The 22,885-nt window shown below is 38.5% G+C and overlaps 2 protein-coding genes and 1 non-coding gene across 4 annotated transcripts in view; 1 reads left to right on the top strand and 2 right to left on the bottom strand.

The window, feature by feature from the left end:
• Nucleotides 1-22,885, bottom strand: part of LOC125770157 (matrix metalloproteinase-2) — a 287,900-nt gene that overhangs the window by 218,634 nt on the left and 46,381 nt on the right. The gene's annotated exons all lie outside the window — the stretch shown is intronic.
• Nucleotides 215-298, top strand: Trnal-uaa (transfer RNA leucine (anticodon UAA)). Its single transcript has one exon. It is a non-coding gene; the product is annotated as a tRNA-Leu (tRNA).
• On the bottom strand, nucleotides 6,755-8,099 carry LOC125770280 (uncharacterized). Its single transcript, XM_049439688.1, has 5 exons — nucleotides 7,755-8,099; nucleotides 7,574-7,670; nucleotides 7,389-7,511; nucleotides 7,233-7,301; nucleotides 6,755-7,136 (listed from the first exon to the last, which is right to left on the bottom strand). Exons 2-5 carry the CDS (start codon nucleotides 7,653-7,655, stop codon nucleotides 6,847-6,849), a joined length of 564 nt encoding a protein of 187 aa, XP_049295645.1. The 5' UTR covers nucleotides 7,656-7,670; nucleotides 7,755-8,099; the 3' UTR covers nucleotides 6,755-6,846.

Raw genomic sequence — 22,885 nt, 5'->3', positions numbered from 1 at the left:
AAAAAAAATTGTTTCATAATTCGCAGTATTGAAATGCAATTTCCGATGTATAATAATAAGTGCACGATAAAAAAAGCTATAATTAATTTAAAATAACAAAACAACAAACGCACGCTGACAGCATTACGCAAAACGGCACATCTCACAGCTATACGATCAGGCGAACGATGGTATGTTGTGCTATTATAGCGCTTTAGACTCACAGCCAACACAAGTCAGGATGGCCGAGCGGTCTAAGGCGCCAGATTTAAGCTCTGGTTCCCGTAAGGGAGCGTGGGTTCGAACCCCACTTCTGACATCCTCTTTTTGCTACATCACTGCGCACAACGCGTTACGCACACGTGTCGCGTGTTGACTCACAGTCACGATGCGACCACGCTACACGTTGCGTTGTTTGTCGCGTTACACATACACAGAGTTAACAAGTGAACGTTACGACGCGTTACATATAGCGTTACCAACCTCAGCGCTCTCTCACCGTTCTTGCGTCGATGACGTTTTCGCTGGGTTACAGTACGTTTCAATTTTAGCAACATATGGAAACATCGTTTGTTTATCTTTTGTGTACTTTTTATATATATTCATGTTTTACAGAATATATTTTTATAATCTGTAAAACAGAATTTTTTTTTGGGTATTTCCTGTTAGATACATTTTTGTATTAAACAATTGGAATTGTATTAAACAATTACAAATTGAAGCATAGATAATTATTTAAAAATTTATGTTGACCTGAACGTTTTACAAGATTAAAAATAAGTACAGTAATTACCCGAGATACGCGGATGATGCGTTCCAGAGAAATCCGCGTATCTCGAAAATCCGCGTATCTCGAATACTGGATGACATGTAGTTTATACCTCCTATTCAGGGATCCAATTTGTGCGCAAGAAGAAAAGGTACTTTTTAAAAACACAAAACAGACCGTTATTTAATCATATTTAACACGTTCAACGATTTAAGATATAAGGCCTGGCCGTTGTTAGGTGAAATAAAAAACCACGTTCAACGCCGTGTCAAAAAATGCAACAAATCTACGGCGATGAATGTGTTAAACATAATTTTCAATAACATTTTATTCATTATGCATGGAACGAAAAATTATTTTATTGATGTAATAAAAGTTTACAAATAACTAAATTTATAAAGGAACGAATAAAATATAACTATAAAAGATAAAGTATAAAGTATAAGTTATAAACTCCTCTTTCTGTCAAATTTTAAAAACCGCGTATCTCCGAATCCGCGTATGTCGAGAACCGCGTAACTCGGATATTTACTGTATGTTTTTTTATAGTACAGGCGTCCCTCGAGATACGACGATTCGCAGATACGACGTTTTTGATCTTGACAGTTTACTGTTATTATTTTGTTCAAATTGTCAGTTTTTTCCCATTTTCACCGGCATCCGTTAAAAAATCATGGACTTTACTGACCATAAAATGGGTGACCATGGTTATAAACGATGTATTCTCGACTTGCGACGATTTCGACTTACGCCTTGTTTCGGGCTCTTTTTTCGATCCAAAATATAGTCGTATCTCGATGGACACCTGTATTCATATAATTGTATCGCAAGCCACATTGACAAATGCCTAGTAATAAACTAATTGTAACGAGTCGATCACAGAGTGCAAAAGATGTATGAAATTTTAAAATGAGAATATTGATTTAAATGAGGTTATGTCACTACAACAAAGAATTTCATTCTTGGCAGTCTACTTTCTAAAGGAGTCAAACCTACCAATCGCATCAGATAATTAAACGTAAGATCTTGAATGCTTTAAACATATCAACAATAACTACGATAAAATCACGATAAATTTATGAAACAAAAACATATTTCATGCTTCCTCGACACCCATTACAAAAAAAATCAGTTTCGCAAAATGAGTTACCGCTCTAGATAAGATTTGAACACAGGAGCCACTGTTCTTTTCACGATAAGATAAGCATTGCCCCCCACACAAAAATAAACCATTGAGGCTGTGAAGTTTGGAATCTCTTCTTCATCGCATTGTAAAGTATAGACTCAATCTCCCTACTACTGCAGGATGGCTAAAAATAATTTCCATTCACGAACACTTTGCACTTTGCCGGTACCATTTGAAGGGACTTTTCTCGCTCTCTCGTTAATGAGCATCATCCACACATGTACCTCGGGTGTATTCAAGTACCATCCCGGTACCATATGTTTACCATAGTCTGTCTTCTCGAGATAAAAATATCATCTCGTTTCCTTCGAGATCGGTGCAAGTACGGGAAAAGATCATCTAAAACTCTACACCAAGATAGCACGCGGCTAGCTTCGGTTGGAGACGCGAGCTCCAAACGTGGTACATCACGGATTTTTCACCATGAAAAATAATTTTCCGTGATCGAATCTCAGTACGATCCAAAAAACAAAAAAAAACAAAATCTGCTTACCATTCCTACATGAAAAGCGACCTGCCGGTAATTCCTCTGATGTACTTGGGCCAGATCAGTGAGCAATGCAAGCATCATCATTAGTACCGGCAAAAATTATCTCCCTTTTCTTCGATTTACTAGACCTCCGGTTTTAGCCATCAAGCGACGGATGGTTTTTCCATCGATGGAACAGTTGATGTTCTTTTTATCAACCTTGCAGTAAGGGCAACTACCATGCCAAGTTCAAGTACCACAAGACGAGAATGGATTTTATCAAGAAGTTACCATCGGAGCAGATCTGATTGACAGGTTCATGCCCACCGACCAAAACGGTGGGCGGCTTTGAGTGTGGATGGCCGATAAACGAATGGGAATGGATGAGAACAGCCACTGCCGAAGGACGTGGTCGTTAATCGTTAATCTACTAGTAGCTTCGACCCGCATTGGCCAGAACCCATCCGCAACGGACGTTCAATTTTGACAGTTCCTGCTCTAGTCAGCCAGCTGTCATTCTTTCACCGACCGTTTACGGCACTCATCCTGTGAATAGCAGCGTTATTGAACAAATTTAATGCCCTGCTTACCGTTTAAAAAATAAGATAAGGACTTGATTGGAAGTACTCGATCGATCAGACTTGAAAGAATGTTTCCTTCTTCTTCTTCGATCACACTAAGGACGGACCAGACGGATCGCGATAAGGACTACGTCTGGTCGGCGGACAATGTCCCTATATGTACAACGGAGGTCGCCTGGCAAAGCTCTCATCTCTTTCTGTAAGCTAACTGGCGTCTGTTCTAATCCTGCTTCCATTCACTTGTTCCACCTATTTTGCTCTTACCACCTTAACACCGGGAGCTAGACTCGCTTATTCAAAACCAGACACCCGACCACTCCATTAGGTCCGGGTTTCCATTCGATAAACTAAGCAAAACATGACAGAAAGTGCGAGAAGCGTGCAGTATTTTGCACAATTTTATTGAACGATAAATTCGCGCTAATCGAAAATTTATGACTCCATCTTCACACACACACCGGACACTGACTTGCAGCACACTCAGTGCGAGCGTCTGGAAGGGTGGTTGGCATATGGAATTGGCATTCGATCCGATTGGATCGCATTAAGGATACACTGGTCCGTCGGATGTCCATCATCAATTAGAGCGAAACCAACCCAACCCAAGGCCCCGGACTCGCCATATCAAGATCTACTTTTGCTCGTAGGACCTTCTTCAGACGCGATGGAAATGTGCAGACGCGACCGAACCCAGCAACAACACAAGCTGATTTAATGAATTTTCATCATTAAAACCACATCACGCAGTGCTGGTTTCGTCAATCGAATAATGATTACTCCTTTACTTTGTCGTACCATCGCGTACCATTTCGTGAAAGAATTCATTTTATTCTAGCCTAGATTGGACTGGGAACTTACTACTGCACACATACAACATGAAGGATGTAATTCTTTTCTCACACAATTGATTCAATTGCAGTGTCGAGTGACATTAGCATCATCGCTGAATGACAAACTCCAGAAGTCGCATCGGCCGAGGATGAAAGGATCAACGGGTCTGGTTTGGTTAATGTGGCCGCATTTCTTATGTTTCACCCGGCACCACTAAATGCCTAATAATGAGCTTGCTGTCCGCAGAGAAAGATACAGACTCACACACACACACACAATTCAAGAGCAAGATTATAATTAATCTTAACAGATACAGCTTCATTCGATACGCATAAGAAATGGAATTGTTTGGGCCACAATTGAATGGAACATGTGGAAAATGAAAGTTGACACGTTTCAAGTGGTTCAAATAGACATCGAAAAAAATCTTTTTTCTTTTTGAAGAAGTAAAAAAAACGAGGAGCAATATTTTTGTATACAAAAATCGCTGGTTTACATAAAACCAACAAACAAAAATTTAATATTATCAAAGTTTTTGTTTTGTCAGTTTTTTGGATACCTATTATTTATTTAATCGCTCACTTATAAGCATTTGAAAATATTTACATAAAATAACAGCTGCATTAAATTTAATAAATAAGGTAAACAATGTCAAAATCAATCAAACATGTGAACAAAACTGTTTTCATGCAAATATTGAAGATTAACGCACAAACTGTAATTTAATTATGAAACATGCGTTAAAGTAATTACGGTAGCAATTTTGCCGCTAAGTAACGACACATTTTTTTTTTTAAATTCGTCTCGCTAGAACTAGAAACATTCCGCATAATCCCCATTCCCTGTAATTCCAATGGAAACAATTAACTGACTCAGCTGCGTTGGAAGATAATTTCACATTAAGAAAACCTGTTGTGTTTGTTTGGCCTGAAACACCTAGACGCGAGCGCGAGATTGGCTCGTGTGTCACTTCGGAAATGTTTGCCATTAGCGCAATGGTCAGACACCAAGTGACAATGGTTGAGCAAACACACTTGACACCGACGCAAGCAACACGGTTGGAATTTGAAGCCGGAATTTACATTTTCGGAATATTTTCACACAATTACCAACTGAAGGAGGATTTGCCCACTGCATTCGGCAAATAGCAAAAAAAACCAACCCGTTGACTCATCGAATTGCGAAATGATTAATCAAAAAGATGAACGGGTTTACCTGCGGAAGGAATCCATCCATTGCAGGTAGTTTAACACCTATTTCAGCCGGAATTTTACCATGTGCAGGCAACGAACCCTTGAACAAAAGATTCGAATCCACTGATGACGTGAACAACGAATGATTTGATGATGAGCGAGCGTTTGCATCGATCACTATCGGATGTGTAATGCACGATGGTCATTACCAGGAAATCCGCAACATTCCTTCACTTAAGGGCCTGATCATGTTCCTCTATCGAATACATACGCTAAAGCACACTTACACGAACATACAGGAAAGTATTTCAATTACTCCGATTTCTATCTTGCATCATGGGCGGCATTCAACAGAGTCATAGATCACATTCTACTTATAACCATGCTCTCCAATATACAGCAGATCCGGCTAGCACAGATCGAGCTGTCGGTGTAGGTCATATGGTGAAACGTTTTTTTTTAATATAAATTTTATTCATCTAAAAGAAACTGATGCTCTTGTGCGCTCTTGCAAGTCTCCAACCAGAAGGAAAACCATTGTATTGGTTGGTGTGAATTTCTTCAGCAATAGATGATCACCGCGACGATGATCATGATCGCCGATGAATGCATACTATTATATGCTGTATGTTGAGTTTTAATGAGTTTCTTCAACCCCACGCATAGGCTCCGTCAGTGTACGAAACATAGCACCATAAATTGTTTCAACACGCTCATAGTTCTTTCTTCGCTACAAGTGCAGTTTAGCAGTGCATCAACATCGATCACCAGGCGATCGTTAGAAAAGAGCAAGCAAAACGTGACATTCTACAGCGGCAATAGTAGTAATAATCGTATTTATTTCTTCTACTAACGACACGGCGCATAGATTTTTGTGCGTACGGCACAGCATGACGATTAATTCGAAGAACAAAAAACTGTCAAACAAATTATCGAAGGGTACGATCACAGTATACAGATGGGAAGTAGAGGAAAACAACAAGCCGCATAAACCATACCAGTGTGCCGAAGATCGATGAACTGTTGTGTGACATAGGAGTGCGAAATAAGGGAAAACGGCCGGGAAAAAAATAAATTAACCCACCATGCGGTAATGGGAGTAAGATTTATGGAGTCGATCAAGCGGCGTATTGCCCCTTTCTGTGCCATATGCAGATTGAAAACCGAGATAAAAACGATGCAATAGTACGATCGGTACAGAATCCATCTTGAACCAATGAAACGGTTGGAGAGGTAAATGACTGTCATTTTGGCTATAAATAAATGAATGCGCTACTTCTGATTCACCACATTTTATGTGTAGTTGATTTTCTGTTTATTTTTCATTATGTTTGGTGTAACGCTAGTTATAGAACTAAATACAAAGCTTATTGTAACATATTATAGGCTTTGGTTTTGAATAGTAACTATATTCACTTGTAGGTTTTCGGTAGGAACTTTAGAAAATTCATATTATTAAGTTATAACGGAGTTTACGAAGCTGAAGGGAAATCAACCACTGATTATACGTTCGCCATGTGGGAGATCCTAGAGGTGATTGTAAAAAAAAACATCTCCAGTCGCGACATTTCATCATCGGTGTTAAACATACATAAAACTGAGAAGCTCTAGGATAGCACTGGACAACAAAACTAAGCTTTTTAAAGTGCTCTGACTTGACCTCATCAAATTTATCCACCTTTTAAGAATCGAACATAACCAACACCTTGTAACAGCAATAAACGACGGACGATGCTGCGGCGGACGAACTTCTATTTTAACATTTATGGTAAGTTAATATTGGTAATTCGTTATGCACAAGTGCGTATCCTAAAACAAAATATTTACCAACAGTTCGTTCAGAAGTAACAACCTATTTGCCTAGCTTTTTCGGTTAAACAGTCCAATTTAGCTTTCGATGAATCAAATAAACGTTTTAACATTGTAGCATCATCCATTAAGCTTGTCCATTGCTCCTTCACTTCAGTAAAATGTGGGGAGCCTTCGAAATTGTTCAATTCGTCAAATATGCAATCCAGATGAGCATAACTATCCTGTAAGGAACGTTTTAACAATGTAAGTTCATGCTGTATGTAACATTTCGTGTAATCAGAAGTACTAGGTGTGGAACTGTCGTTTGTACATAAAGCTGTTGACCGAAAATTGTGCATGAAGTTAGTATAAAAAAAAAGATTGAAAACTAATTAATTGACCGGAAAAATATCTAATGATTTATGTAACTCACAATGGTTTTCCTGAATCGAGTTTGTTCTTGGTAACTGTAATAAAAGTAAATACGATCCCGTCGAAGATGCTGCGAGGAAATAATTACATTTTAACGACTAATGAAACAAACAAATTTTAGCTCGACAATGTGTTTTCAATCGACATTGTTTCATACCATTTGAAGAAGAAATGCGTGATGATTGTTTTTGTTGATGTTGTTTCTTGATTCTTTTGGGTATGGCAGATTTTGGTATTTTCGATGCCAAGGGTTTCTTCACCGGTGCAACACTTTTGGGAGCTAAAAGAAAATGTAACTGTTAAATTTTACTGATAGCATCATTTTCAAGCCTTCTAAATTACCTTCTGTACTGGTTGCGGGCTTTTGATTTTCCTTTTCGATCCTCTTGCAGGATCGTCTTTTATCATTTTGTTTATTATTCATGATTCTATCGTGGTTCTGCACGAAGCGAAAAAGGGAACAAGGAATCACCGATTAGCCTTAATCTCAAACAAACACATTAGTGTTGAAAGTGATACGCACCGAATGGAAGAAATCAGACACTTTCTTCGCTATAGCACTGGTCACAATTAAAGTAAAATTTACCGATAAAGTTCGCACATCCTTCGCAGTTGAAATGAACAACAATTTTAATGCGTAGCTGTAGCGCTTGTCAGTGGATCTGCATGTGTAGAATGTAGGATTTGCAGCAGTGTTACACACACAGCCTCATATATACGAACGAATGCACCAACACAACCGCACACAAGCAGCGATCAAAAACATCGCCTTTTTTCATCGCAATGACAGCTGTCAACAGTAATAAACCCATTGCGCAGGATATGGCACTAGTAGCGCCTGTTCGGAGGTTGTACGGAATAAAATTAAAATAAAGTAAAACGAAGAAAAATAAAGGATGATCAATGAAGATAATTGAGAATCATCACAATTGAATTCACGATGAGAATAATTCACCAAATACCGGGCGAATCCTTTCGAAGGAATCCACACACACGCACAGGGCAGAACATTCAGCAGAAAGACAGGGATCAACGTTTTGAAGAAAATTATCCCTTATCGGGAGTAAAATGTTCAAAAATACACCTCCAATCGCCATCGGCAATTTGTCCCTCGCTGCCTTGAAACACGTAGAATCAAACCCCGATTATCCGTGCTCATCGGAACTCGATCCGTGCTTGGTGGATTACAAAGATAGTGATATTGACTTTTTTATGCACAGTGTACATACATTAATGTATAATGTATGATTAATATTTTTAATTTACTTTATTCTTGCTGTTGAAATTTTTTATTTTTTACCGTCATCGGATTTGCAAATTTTTACTTTTGGAACTCATATTTCCGAGTTGCACGAATAATCCGAAACCCGGATATTTGGCGTTCCAACGCATACAGTTGGTTTTGTGTGGCGCATTAACTTCAAATTTTCAATTAATATTACCAAAACAAAACTTCCATACAAAACGCGTCATATACCAGGTATCCGGGAAGATGGTTATGTATATCGAGAGTACACTTAAAAATGAGAAACATTGCGATATTAATGAAAAATATATTTATGTTTTTTTGCTTAAATAATAAAAAAAAGTTTTCCTAGGCGTTTCTACAGTTGTAAGTAGATATATTTATTCTATCAAAAGTTATTTAGAATTTAAATTGCAAAATATACCCGTGTAGGTGTCCATTTGAGTAAAGGTTAACCATTTTATAACACATATTTTGATGCTAACTGCAACGATTAAGGGCAAACTATAAAAACAGATATTACACATCATAGAGTTCATCATGCCTTAATTTAATGGAAATAGTAATATTAAGTTTGTTTTATAATGCTACAAGAGAATAGTGTATCTTACCACACAATTTTGGCAACAAATCATCATACGATTGGAAAAACATACCCCATAAAACAAGCATTAAGCACTTTATCTTTAATACACGCAATAAAACTAGATGCTCCATGGTCATCTAAATGCAAACCTAAAGGAATTCGTTTGAAGTTTCATCACTCCATCCAAAAAACTGATAACTATCGCCATCAATATAATAAAACCAGCGGATTATCCCCTATGTTTTAAACATAGGACACAAAATTAATGTACCCCACCATCATCACCATCACCACCACCACTACCACTACCACCATTGCCTTTGCTGTGGCCTGAGGTGCGTTTCATCGCGCTTCACATATTTCTCGTTTGCATCCTGAAAGCATAAACGCATAATCAAAGGCAGAAAAGCGTGGCATCGCATGTGGCGAGGTGTTGCAGTCACAGTTCCTTCCGGGTGTCGCGACATAAACCAATTAAATTAGAGGTGTGATATTGTTTCGAACCCAACACGCGCACGATGTGCACGAAAATTAATACACACTGCCCTTCTGCGCTCTTTCCCTTTAATGTGCACAAAAACAACAAACACCTTCGTTTTGATTTGAAATAATGATCCGTGAAAATCCGGCGTGAAAGGTGCATATACACACTCGCCACACTACGCACTTTAATGGGACATTTTAGTATCGATTCGATTACTAGATGCAGTTTGGTACGCCAGCCACACCAATTGGATACAAACATAAACGCATATGTTTATCCAACATTCGATCCGTAACACTCGAATCCAGTTCCGCGTACTCCCACCCCTTAGAAAAACACCTTTTTACAGCTGCTATTGACCGTTATGATGCCGCGCGTATATACCGGGGGACGGTAATTAAATGAATTTCTACTCCATTTAGTGTACCACCGCTGGTGAACTGCCGAGTCGGAGGCAATTCCCATTTTGGCGGAAGCTTTCGATGTTTAAATGGCTAAATCGAATTAGTCACCGGCCGGAATACGAGAGAGAGAACACGTAAATTTATACCACACTGTTTGCTCGTTGGTTTTCGTGTCGATCCGTAGGAAAGGGTGTTGGACACGTTTGGAATTGCACATTGCACACGTGTTTCCACCGTACAAGCGAACAAAGAAAATGATCATTACAGTGGGAATGTAACTGCTGGCGAGCAACGAATACAGAAGTGCAGTTGATGGTTCGTTGGCAACAGCTCCTTTTTGCTCAAAAGTGTGACGGTACACCACCACCAATTCGCCAATCAAATTAACCCAATCTAACCATCTGTTAGGACAGCAGATAAGAATTTCATCTTCCCCAAAAGCGTCTCTTCAAGTGTGGAAAGCCACTTTTCATTCGTCATAATCACAACCAATTACAAAGCTGGTCCTTAGCTTTTACTGCTATCCAACTTACTAGCTGACAGGATTGTTTTCACACATAAAAAAAATGTTACCAAAGAAAGACATAAGTGAGAAAGTTACTGAAGCATAAATTGCAGCTTTTTTGTATCGCGAAACATTGCCTCAGACGATGCTTTTTGCTGCTATCACAGTTATTTTCTTTCTCTCGTTGCAGCAACCGATTGTAACGAACTGTACTGTACTTATCGTTATGTTTTCATCTCTTCACAGTGGACATGGATATTTTTCTTTTCTCTGCTTTTATTGCAAACCAACCCGTAAATGAAGCTTTGGCTGAAGCGCAAAAAAAGGCTTGTCTTTGGTTTTTGTTTCTCATTCCTTCTTGTGCAAGGAATGCTTTTACAAATGGTCTGTTCTCGATTGCCTGACACTGTTGAGTGTAGCTTGGGTGGCCAAGGACGTAGATTAACTTATAAAAAATAAAAGAATTAATGACGTTACTGAAACTCTGATTGAATTAAAAAAAAAATAGTAGAACGTACATTATATAGAAAATGAAAGCAATAGTTAATAGTTTAAATTGTTTTTTTTTGCATAGCTAAGTAATGTAATAATTATAGTTTATATTTTTTGCAGAAAACTTGCAGAAATGTTACGTTACAGAGAGATATACAGGCACGTATAATTTTTTTTCGATACTTAAGCTTTTAGAAATATTAGTTAAAAATTTCTATCTGAATCTGATCAAGAGCAAATAATAATGTACCAGCCCATTTATACAGCTCATTATATGACTCATGTTAAAAGGCGTGTTTTTATATAAACAACGTTTTGAGCATCATTACACAAAATTACACAAAATCATTACACAAATTTTTTCAGTGAATAATTTTGTCTGTTTCATTGGTAAAATATTGACTAATTTTAGTCGTACAGTTTCGATTGAAATGTTGTCATCGAAAATGTCAAAATTCAACTAGAAAACCTTTTTTTAGCTCCGGAGTGTATTTTGCCATAAGCGCACTAACACACACTAACTAACACCTTGCACTAATATCGCACCTGATTGGTTAATCTGATATGGCTTATCACCAGATCGAATCTTTAATATAAAGGTGTGGTTAAGCCTAATGAGGAAAAGACTTCAACGGTCGTAGAAGCGACGAACTTCAATAGTTTTCTTTGATTTTTGCATTTTGTGTTACCCATGCTGTATCAAATTTTGTATTTTTAATTAAGAAGTTTAATAAACAATGTATCAGCTAACAGTTACATGTAAAATGCTGAAGAAAAGTAATATCCATAGAATTTTTTTATAACTTAAAAAAGTAAAAATAAAAAAATCATAAATTAAAAAAAAAAAAATAAATAAAATCTATCCATTTGTTCCAAATCAATAATACAAAAAAATCATCAATGATAAGAACGAACAAAAAAACAAAACAATAACATAAAACAAGATAATCCTTATACCATATAGCATCACAAAACTTTCGATTGTTGTCTACACTACATAATTCTTCTTGGTAATATTATTGTCTTTCTCTCTTTCTCTGTGTCTCTTCCTCCGTTGCATTCAAATGATCAACATCACAAACTGCATTAATGTGTAAGATATGGTTTGTTGCGTTTCTGCAATTTTGCTTTTAAAATATATGGGGCACGGCATCCTGAAGGTTTCTCGGAAGCGTTACACTTTCCCCCTCCAAGCGAGCGAGAGAAAAAGAGAACAAACAAATGCAACCGAATTCAAACAACACAACATCCAACCCACCCATCAGCGTTTGCATTAATTCCACTCGAACTTCTGTGCAAACTGGACAAAGACCCTAAACATTCCTCCATCTCCATGTTAGCTGAGCGTTCAAATATGTTCTACGTATCGCGCAACAAATAAAAAAAATCAGTTAAATCATAAAGTTGCTACAGGAAAGTGTATTCCATCACCGGTCCCGAAAGAGATTATGATTTCCATTTGCGAAGTGAATTGTATTAAGGGGCATCGTTGTTTCCGTTGTTATTCGTCTCACATCAGGCAGTAATGTTGTTTTTCGATTCTGCACGAAACCTTTTGTTCTTTGTTTTTTTTTCTCCTCTCTCTCCAACTGTATAGGGACTCTTCCATGAAGAGTGAAGTGCATCAATTTGTGAATGGGAACAATGCAATCGGGGGAAGATGATACCGCTCTAAATGGTCACTCCAGTGTATCCTGTTGTTTCCGCATCTCTTGCCGTATTTTCATTATCCTTTCGCCTTTTACCACACAGCTGCATCTCGGGAAATCTGTAAACTTTCCATGCCACCAACGCTTTTTTGCGGTTAGGATTCAATTAGTTCTAGCATTTCTCTAAGTATCCACTTTGTCCATCTCTACCACACTGGTCTTCTCACTCAACTTATCGGACAATGCGTTCACGTGGTACGTAGTACCGAGTAGTTGACCACTGCAACGGCGCCAGGATATGGTAAATAAACTCTCACCACTCCTGGATGCATTACCCCGAACACTTGTACGTGTTCCGTTGCAATATACTATTGGAAAGGAAAATACGAATACAACAACATTGCTGGTCGGTACCAGGCAGTAAGCGGAAATGGCAAACATCGAACAGGATGCAGCACGTTTCGGTGCGGTGATGGTTTGGGATTAGGTTTTACGATCGTTACATAAACTAATTAATACAACAGCATGCAGCAACCCCTCAACCGAAACAAGCAAAGAGTTGAGGAGGTGCACAAAAATATTTTTGCGAAATTGTTAATCCTGTGTTCCTACTAACCCATAGCGCACAGGGTTCATTTCTCCAGACTGCAAGCTATTTTGTGAAAATGGAACCATTTTTCGAAACAAAACCTGCATGCGAGACACATAACCGATATGCTGTCATGAGTGTCCTTTATTTTAGGGTGAGTGCTGATTAAAAATTACCACTAAACACGCATCCATGTACACAGGGTATTAGCAGCCCACTAAAACACGACTACAAACAAGCTCAAAATAACCGCACAAAAGCAAAGTAAGCAACAACGAAAAAAAAAAAGATTTTAGTGGTTTTCTCTGTGCGGATAGGGTTCCATTTCCGGACCAGCAAGCACATATGGTACGCGACCGGGAGAAACGAACCCCAAATCTATCTGTACTGTATGCAATTGAGAGGATCCGAGCGACCATGATTCCGATGGTTGGTTTTTGTATGTTTCAACCACGAGAAAGCTCATCGCCTGGATGTGACGAATTTATTGCAAATGCTGCCCCCCCAAACTCAAATTGGCGGACGGAAGAGTGTGAGATTCGAACCCTCAACCACACAAGGCACAGTTCTGTACTTCCTAGCTAATGGAATGGTACATCATCCACACGCTACGGTGCGTGATTTGGCCATATTTGGAGCACTTCATCACGAAGCTGATGCTACTATCATGTCACCTTATCGGAGTGGTGGTTGTGATTTGATTGCTAACCAGCAAAATGTAGCGTCCCCAGTAGCGTCTTCTGCACGGACGAGCGTCACCGAACCGTGATAATCAGTGTAGAATGGGTTCGATGCTTGCACACAATTAGAGCCTTCCATACAATTCAACAACCAACCATTAGGGGGGATGGATACTGTTACGAACATTGCGGTAGGGATGGTTCGAAAAGTTAAAAATAGAACCAAATTACAATCTGTGTGGGAGTTACAAATAACATCATTTATGAAATGTTTGTATATTAATTGCAATCAGCCATTCTCAATGTAAAAAAATATACATGCAACAATAATTGATTGGATATTGGAAAAAAATCCTTGAAAAAAAAGAGTTATATCTCAACTTTGGCAAATCCTTCGTGATCTTGCAGAAGGTCCAGTATAACACGTTGAGACGAGCTGTGAAAGCTTATTAATTTTCGCACCACTCTGTTGCCGCCATGGTGAGGCTTGAACTGCATAGCGGCACGGTTGCTGATGCGATACAAGGCAAATTATTTGTGACATCGAATGTATGAGAAACATCGTCAAACTCAAATGACCTAACCGATACGGTCAAAACCGATGTTATCTCTTCAGCAGCTTCTGTCATATCTCATGAAACCATCTCGAAACCAAGCCGAATCGATTTCAATCAGCATACGAAACTCTTATCGTTAACAGGTATCGAAATAGAATCTGCAAATTAGACGCGATATCGGTATGGCACAATCGGCTTCTATTTCATTCGATGAAGCGCAATTGCTTTTACTGAAGCGGCTTGCCATAATTGTGTGCTATTGGTCGTTGGTTGAATAAATCAATCTACTGATGGGGAAGTATTCATTAATTACATATAAATAAATCATTTCTACATCAATTACCTTCTATAGCTTACGGTAAATGTTTAATAAGGGTCTTTCATTTCTTCGTGTCGCTTCTGAAGAATCGTATTTATGTACCTACTGCTCTTGGGAAATAGTGCGTCTACATACCTGAAATGAAAAAAAACAAATTATTAACATCATAAAAAGGAATAATTGAATTTTATATAATCTTCAAATGTTATGTGAATAATAGATATAATCTAGATTACAATCAAATTTTAACTAATGTCCTAATATTTTTTTTTGCTATAAAATCAATAAGCTGTGAAATCCGCGTATAACAGGTACCGTGCATCTTTAATCAATTTATAGCATAATTAAGACAAAAAAGTAGAATAATACTTGAATTAGATACTATAATGAGAACTAAGATTAAGTATGAAATTATAGCAAATGAATTCAAAATGAATCATTGGATAAGAGCTTTAATTGGTTCTTAAAAGTCACTTAAGGTTGAACATTTACAAACAAACTTCTAACATCATTCAAACCAGTTCCAAACTAATACATTAAGGAACAAAAGTGTCGTCTCGAAATCATCGAACTTGTAGGCTTGCTTTTCAAACATGTCTGTTTTGCATATAAAGCCAAAAAAAAAAAGAAATATTATGACGCGCAAAAATTGAGAATATTCTCATCCCCACCCTTCGCACCCGAGGACACGCGCCCTGCATACATAATTCACTCGGCCCGAAAGCGTATGCCCCATCTCCCGGGCACATATCCTTTTGCCAGCATGCTCCGTTTGCGGAAAGTATCATCATTTTTCAAAACCATATTTATTTATGTCATAAAGCGTCAACCACCACCGGAGTAGCTGTCCACTTCACGTTTTTTTCCCCCCTCGGTGCGTTTCTCTGCGTTTCTCTGCTCTTACCTCGCGTCCATTTCATATGCATCCTGAAGTGTTCGGACTAGTCGCGTGGTCATAAATAACGCTCCTATCGCGATGGGTGGCATACCATCACCCATACACAACATGGCGTAACCGCGAAACACAACCGTTCCATTTGGGCATAACTTTTTTTTTCTTACTCTATTGCCCTTGTAAAATACAATCCCAAAGTCAGTAGATGTGGGCACAAATACGTACAAACTTTACTCACCGCCAACATTCTGGCAACAATTGTGGGTTTTGTAACAGTGAGTCCTTGTGGGCAGGACCCGGTGGTGATTGTTACCAAAATATTGGTTACGCACGTGTAAAAATAAGCCATCGCAAACCAAACACCCTGCGGATACCCGCTGTTTGTTGCTCATATCTTGATGAACTATAAACTCTTGTCAATCATTCGCAGGTCGAAGTTCGGATGTTGCCGGAAGGCAATGAACATTCCCGCATACCCATGATATGGCTGCACGGATCAGGGACGTCAGCCATGGGTACGATTGAGGGAATGGAAGAGGAAGAGGAGGAGGAGAATGTTTTCACTAACCTCTTCCACTTCCCATACGTAGGCGTATGCTTGTTTGTTTATTTTGACCATGAAAAATGATCGGTTTGCAAAAGTGACAATTCGACTGTCCGATTTCCACAACCTTGTTGGGGTCTTGTTATGAAGATTTTCCCAATCCACCACGGTCGGGATGCCTGAATGTATCCCCGGTAATTGAATGATAAGCTTGACGTTTGATTGATTGTGAAAAATTAAATTCGATTCGGAGCAATGTAGCCGGAGAGTGGATTCTGTACAACTAGCACATAGTATAGGAGGGAAAATTCATACTAAAAGCAACACACTATCTGCCACTACAATCATATTCAGATTTGTTATGTACAAATTACTGAAGTTACAAACCAGCTGGAATCCTTTATATAGTAGAACTTTCACTTAAATAAACTTTTGTTACACAGATTGTGGGCGCCCCTGACGGGTAGGCAATACGCAAAACGCGTAATTTTTGTCGAAGATGAATTATAGCATTGCATGAATTATAGTGTTAAGTAGATACGATGTAGATTAGTATTTGGAAAACTCTTCTTCACAAACATGAGAAAGAAAACTATAGATTTTTTATTGCTTCAAAACAAATTGGAAGTTATTTAGGAATATGAATACTAAACGATTCCAAAAGTATTTTTATAACACTTCAATCGTTAGATAGTAATATTCCTTTCATTTCAATCTGTTCGACACTTAAGTTGATTTATTTTTTCACACACATCGTAACTAGTTTTGAAAACATTTGCATTAAATTCAATACAAATATTGAAGGCATTTATTATTTCTCCCAAAACGGTCTACATTTATAACATATCCATTGACTCAAAATAAAAAACCCCAAATATCCTTCGAGTCCGAAAGACCGTTTCAGCCACTTTCCAAGCATCAAAACCGTCATGTCAATATTTTATGATCGTAATCAACGACAGGAAATTGATCAATTGAAATTATTGAATTCAACTTTAGTGCTTTGATTAAGTTCGTTCGCGTGTGGTACGAGATTGTCAAAGTTCGCCCGAGCCACCACCCCACTTATGCCACGATTCGACATCTTTCCTCCAAAAACCGGGGGTGTCAGGCGCCGGGAGTCACTCGCCACACCTAAAATCGAGTCGCGCTAAGGTAATTCAATTTATCGTCACTGCGCAGGCGGTTAATTAGTTTGGGAAATTCAATTAAACAGCAATCGCGTTTTTCATCCAACGTCGCTGCTGTCGCCGTTGGCTGCTACTGCTTGGCGTGGGTTGATTTTAGGTTGGTAACCCAGAGCTTCCGCTATGACGTGTAGCGAAAAGCGGGTACATCGAATCGGTAGCGATTCGCCGTCGATTGATTTTGTCACCTTGCAGCACGCTGAATGGGAATCAAATCAATCTCGTGTCATCGTGTCATCTTCATGGTATCGTGCGCAGCAATCGAGTACATTTATCACCTCAGCAAGATCTCTTACCTTTGCCTGGGTGCCAGCAACAGATTGCAAGATAATAGAAAAATATTCTCCGTTCGACAAGCGACCGTGCTGCGACAGTTCAACTCTCGGCACGGTTATACCGATTCACGGACATATAATATTTTTTGTGTCATTCCAAGCTTCCAAGTGCTCTCCCCACTTTTGTACCCAGCATGTATGATAACAGATATTTATAGGTCTTTAAGCAATGGACCATTTAGCACCTGGAATTCATATGAATAGCTCGCTTTTACCTATCAATTTACATCCCAAACTGTCAGCGAGTACATACTGGACATCAGTGAAACATATTGCCTTACGAAGATCATTTAAGCTAAACTCTTAACTCATTTTCTTCCAAGTATCGTACCTTCCCAGTATTCAATATGATTGTCCGCAGTTCGAATCTCGTGCATTTATCGCCTTTACCATTCCTCTTGAAACCATTCGTTGTTAAAAAGGAATGGCGACACTCCGATGCACATATTGCTTCATCCTCACTCTACTGGACTGGAAGCTGACCATTTCCAATGAGCTTCCGGACTTACCGGGTCGAAGGAACAGTTTTTCTTCTGATAGAGATTCTTTTTTATTTTATTCAGCAAAACATTTGCATAAAATCACAAACGTATGACCAATGTATTGCATATGATTAGATCATTTCCAAATTCGTAACTTTAACGATCTATTACGTGCGATAAGCATAAAAATGAAAACTGACGTCATATTTTTTTTCTTAGGCTCAACTCGAGTGAACATCAGAAATATCCGAATCCAACATACATGACTCACAAAACCTAAGCCTCGTAAGTGGAAAGAAAGTGATCCCATTTCTTTGCAGTCTCGGGTGTTGTTGTAGTCTTCCGTTTTCGGTACGGCGGTTAATGGCCACTCGCTGTGTTTGATGATCTCAGAGCCTTTTGATGGATGCGAACGGATATCTCTTTTAAAAAAAAGCGTACACACACATAAATGCTTCCTCATGGTTAGCAAATGTGATCTTTCAAAGTTGTTTGCACGCTCGTGAGCAAGGACTTTGCAGAAATAAATAAACACACCAAAAAAAAAACTATTGATCTGCTGCAGATGAGCACCGAAATTCTGACGGCAACAGATGTGAAGCGAACAGCGAATGAGTTGTAACGAAACAAAGTGAATGGTTTAATAAATAATCAAACAAATCTGTTATGGTTTGTAAACAGGCAACTTTAAAAATAAATGAACTACAAATGTAAACATAATTTAATTTTCATCTTTTGGTGTTTAGGCTTTACAGTTTTAATTTTTTTTGTACAAATCCACCCGTCAAAATGCAAATCTAATGAGCTAGCATTATTCTTCCTATAATTCTATAAACAAAAAAAATCCCCCAAGCGCACGTAAGATAAAAGATTCCAGTGTCTTCTTCCATACAGCACCGGTGAGCACGTGCCAGTTTTATCTGTTTCATCCGAAACCACTAAAAACCAACCTCAACAGCATACGAATGTAAGGAAAAGAATTCGATAATAAAACCACCAAAACGAACATTCATGAACGCGTATATGGCCTCTAAATCATACGCGATCTATTGTATGCGTGCCCTCTGTCTGAGGCGTCTTCCACCGCTCAAACGCTACAGAATGTTTTGTTTTGATGGATTACGCCCGTCTCGACAGGCCAATCCGGCCGAGAGGCTTTTGTAAACCATCAACAAGAGGAGTAAGAAAATTCATACAACAACCACAGAACAAAAACCATCTCACGGCACTGTAGATGCGGCCACAAAGCAGAAGCGCAAAGATTGTTGACTCGGAAGAAACATTTTGCAGCCACCAAGCGCAAACACGAAGGATGCTCCACGTCGACCGAAATATCCAAATGAGTAGTGTTTGGTGATGGAAGAAAACGAAAATAAAGAATCATGCTTTGGCGTTTACGCTTCTTTTCCATGCAGCAGGCAGAGAAGAAGAGACCTGAACATGAATAAAACAGGGTGAGTTTAAAATTGGTTTGTTCATCAAACTTTTTGTTTGATATTATCATTTAATTATTTTATTTATGTACAAAGATAAGAAAAATGATGATGATGAAAAATGAGAAAAATGATTTGTATAATTTTTTGTGCAATTAATAGTGTTGGGTGAATCTGATTCAGATTCATGAGACATTATGAACATTCATGAATCTTTGCGGATGCATTTGAATTCATGAAAATTGATTAATATTTTGGGAGTCGGCTCTTGATTTAAATGACTCATGACTGATGATTCATATGAATGACTCTTTGCAAAAGATCAAGTAGCAAAACACTAGCAATTAATAAGCTCATTTTCTCCAAATGCGAAACAATAGTTGGATTACCCTATAGTTCCTCTGTTAAACAATCCAAAAGAGAAGTATAAGAAAGTAAATCTTATGATAAAAATCACGCAAAAGAAACAAAAAAAAACACACTCATACAATCAGGACGAGACCCACGTGTAGGAGGGTTCCAATCCATCATTAATTCATTTATGTTTTATGCGTAACATCCGGTCATGCATCGAAATGCGTACTGCTTCGGGATGCGCATCACACAGCCATCATCCACAGAAAAATATTTCCGATTCTGTTTGTCGCTATCTTCCTATCCAATCCTATTGCCATCCCCCGGGGGTTCTTCCACGACAATTCTAACAAGCGGATTGATTATTATTATTGGAAAAATGCCTCCAGAAGAAATAATTCATCGTCTTGTAACTTCCGAGAAGCGCCAAATGACAGATCTGTTCCCGGGAAAGGTTCTAGGGGTAGACAATTGAAGACGATCCTCGATTTTTTCCCCCGTGTGTGGTGAGACCGGATTCACATTCGGTTACATTTAAAACACATCAACCTTCCCGGGCAGAACACTGTCTGGGCATCGTAGGTGTCACCGTTTTTCGATGTTTCGACTTCGTCCGGTATATATGCTCATTTATCTTCGTTCGTTGTATCGAGTGGATCGGAAGGTGACATAACAGCGCCGCCTGCCACCGATAAACCTAAAGACCCATTCGGAGAAACTGTCTCTCAGGCCTCGGCCGTGGGTAGGTGAGAACGTTTTTCTTTTTTTTTTGTCACAATGTTGTTCGCTTTCTGCACCCATCGAACATGACGAGGCGCCAACAAGAGATCAAAGATTATCAACGAACACCATCGGCATGGTCTAGGGCGCATCAGGCAGGGAAAGGAACTAAAACACATCGAAGAAAATCGCGGGCGTGAATGGTTGTTTGACACGATCGCTGCTAATTGCTGGCTATTCTGCGCGTACCGTGCCTGTTGACACGATAATTAAGATAGCGTAAGAGATGGTGCGTCTGAACGCATCGTAACGGATGGATGCAAACGTAGATGAAGCACTTGAGAGATGCTATTTTTACGATGTGGATATTTTATTGAATGAATAATGAATAGTTATGGTTTAAAGGTTTTGTTTTTAACGATCATTATGTTGAAACGCGTGCTTGATATTGTCCACAAGCAATATTATTTTCTGAGATAATCCTGTCCTAAAGTAATCATTTTTATGAGTTTTTAATGATTACTTTAAATTTAACATAATTTGTGATCAGATTAAATAATGCTAGAATATACTTAAATTTTTATGAAGGTAAAGACTTAAACACAAAACAAGAAACAAACAGAAATCATAGAATATTATAAAAATTAAAAAACATCATTCTCAACTTAGTTCATAGACTTAACTAATGAAGAAAAAAATCAAATCACAAACAAGAGCAATCCATCATAACACAGTTTTTTTCTTTAATGCTATGTCATAAAACTAATAATTTATATTTTTACAGTTAAATTTTTTTTCATTGATTTCAAATTTAATCCCAAAGCTTGATGAACAATAAAAATAAATCAAATTAAAACTAGTATCTTGTTGTTGTTAGCTGTTTCATAAAAGCATTAAACTGCCCGCGTAATTAGCCTCTTTTTTACAATAAGTTTGAAATTAAACATGAAAACACCAAACAATATACAAAAACCACTTAACAGACAAATTTATATGAAAAAAAATAAAAAAAAGAAACGTATTTGTGCGTATTGTTCTAAGCATAAGATTAATAATTAAATTGAAGATTTCTACACGACATGATCGTATCCCATCAGGACCGTATGGATTGACTATCGACCAAGACTTCTTGAGGTTGTAGTTTTAGAATATTTTTAAATATAAAACATATTTAATATTTGATTGCTAGGCACTTTTTTCATATCGCGATAACTAAAAATGTTCCTGCTGGTGGTCGTTTATGCTGGAACACATCCGAACCATTTGTCACTTATTTATGTACGCTCGAGACCTCACAAACATATGAACCGTACATTGTCTATTTTTCACCATCAATATTCATTCGCATGAAACGCTTAAAAAGGACATGGTGCGCTTAGTCAGCAGTGGACATTAACGATGATAACATTGGAACGCTCCGCCATACGGTCACTGAATCCTCCCCCCGTGTATGCAGTGCAGTGTGCAACGGTTTCACAGATGTTTAATGCATGAACGTTCGCCACATCTCGAACAATATGCAACTAATTCAATACACCCTGGAACGCAGTACAGTGTTTCCCATCCGTGGCAGAGAAGATCGGTACAACTGTACCAATGAATTATGGCGTCTGCCATAATGCTCATTCCTTCAGCACCATCCAAAAAGGCGAGAAAGGGCTCTCATGTACCAGCTCCACCATTTGGCGTGAGGCTCCCTCGCTATCGCTCTACTAACACCTTCTACAAATCATTATGAGAACTTAGACAGCATCGAAGACACATAAATTATGTTGCCCTTCCAGCACTTCAACTCTGCAGCCGCACCAATGTCCACCCCTAGTGGCGTACAATAAACCTAATTTCAAGTATCGTCGTTTGACGCAAAGTGCTATGACTTATGGGAAAGAAAAGCGATCACACAAGCGAGAATCGCCACAGCCGGACAAAGTTTGATCCACAGATGATGGATGCCATCACCATGCCATATCGAGAGCTAATGCTTTGCGAGCAAATATATGGCCGAGGGAAAATGAACCAAACAAAATCCTGCCCCCCCTCATTCCCCATTAGACTACACCATCTGGAGCCATGGATCCGATTCATAAAGGTTTTAGTTCTTAACGGTATGAGAAAAGAAGAAACAAAACCTTTGATGGATGGAGACGACCTTCACTGTTTTGTTTGATGCTGCTGCATTCGGATGCAATCCCG

The sequence above is a fragment of the Anopheles funestus genome, chromosome 3RL (assembly GCF_943734845.2).
Source record: "Anopheles funestus chromosome 3RL, idAnoFuneDA-416_04, whole genome shotgun sequence".
Classification (NCBI taxonomy): Eukaryota; Metazoa; Arthropoda; class Insecta; order Diptera; family Culicidae; genus Anopheles; species Anopheles funestus.
The sequence above is the reverse complement of the archived record's forward strand: the minus strand, read 5'-3'. Positions and strand labels throughout refer to the sequence as shown.

Coding starts and splice junctions, on each gene's coding strand:
- LOC125770280 (XM_049439688.1), bottom strand. CDS start 7,655: ATGAATAATAAACAAAATGATAAAAGACGATCCTGCAAGAGGATCGAA. Junction 7,302..7,388: donor ACGCATTTCTTCTTCAAATG/GTATGAAACAAT, acceptor ATTTCCTCGCAG/CATCTTCGACGGGATCGTAT. Junction 7,137..7,232: donor CTCGATTCAGGAAAACCATT/GTGAGTTACATA, acceptor TTCGGTCAACAG/CTTTATGTACAAACGACAGT.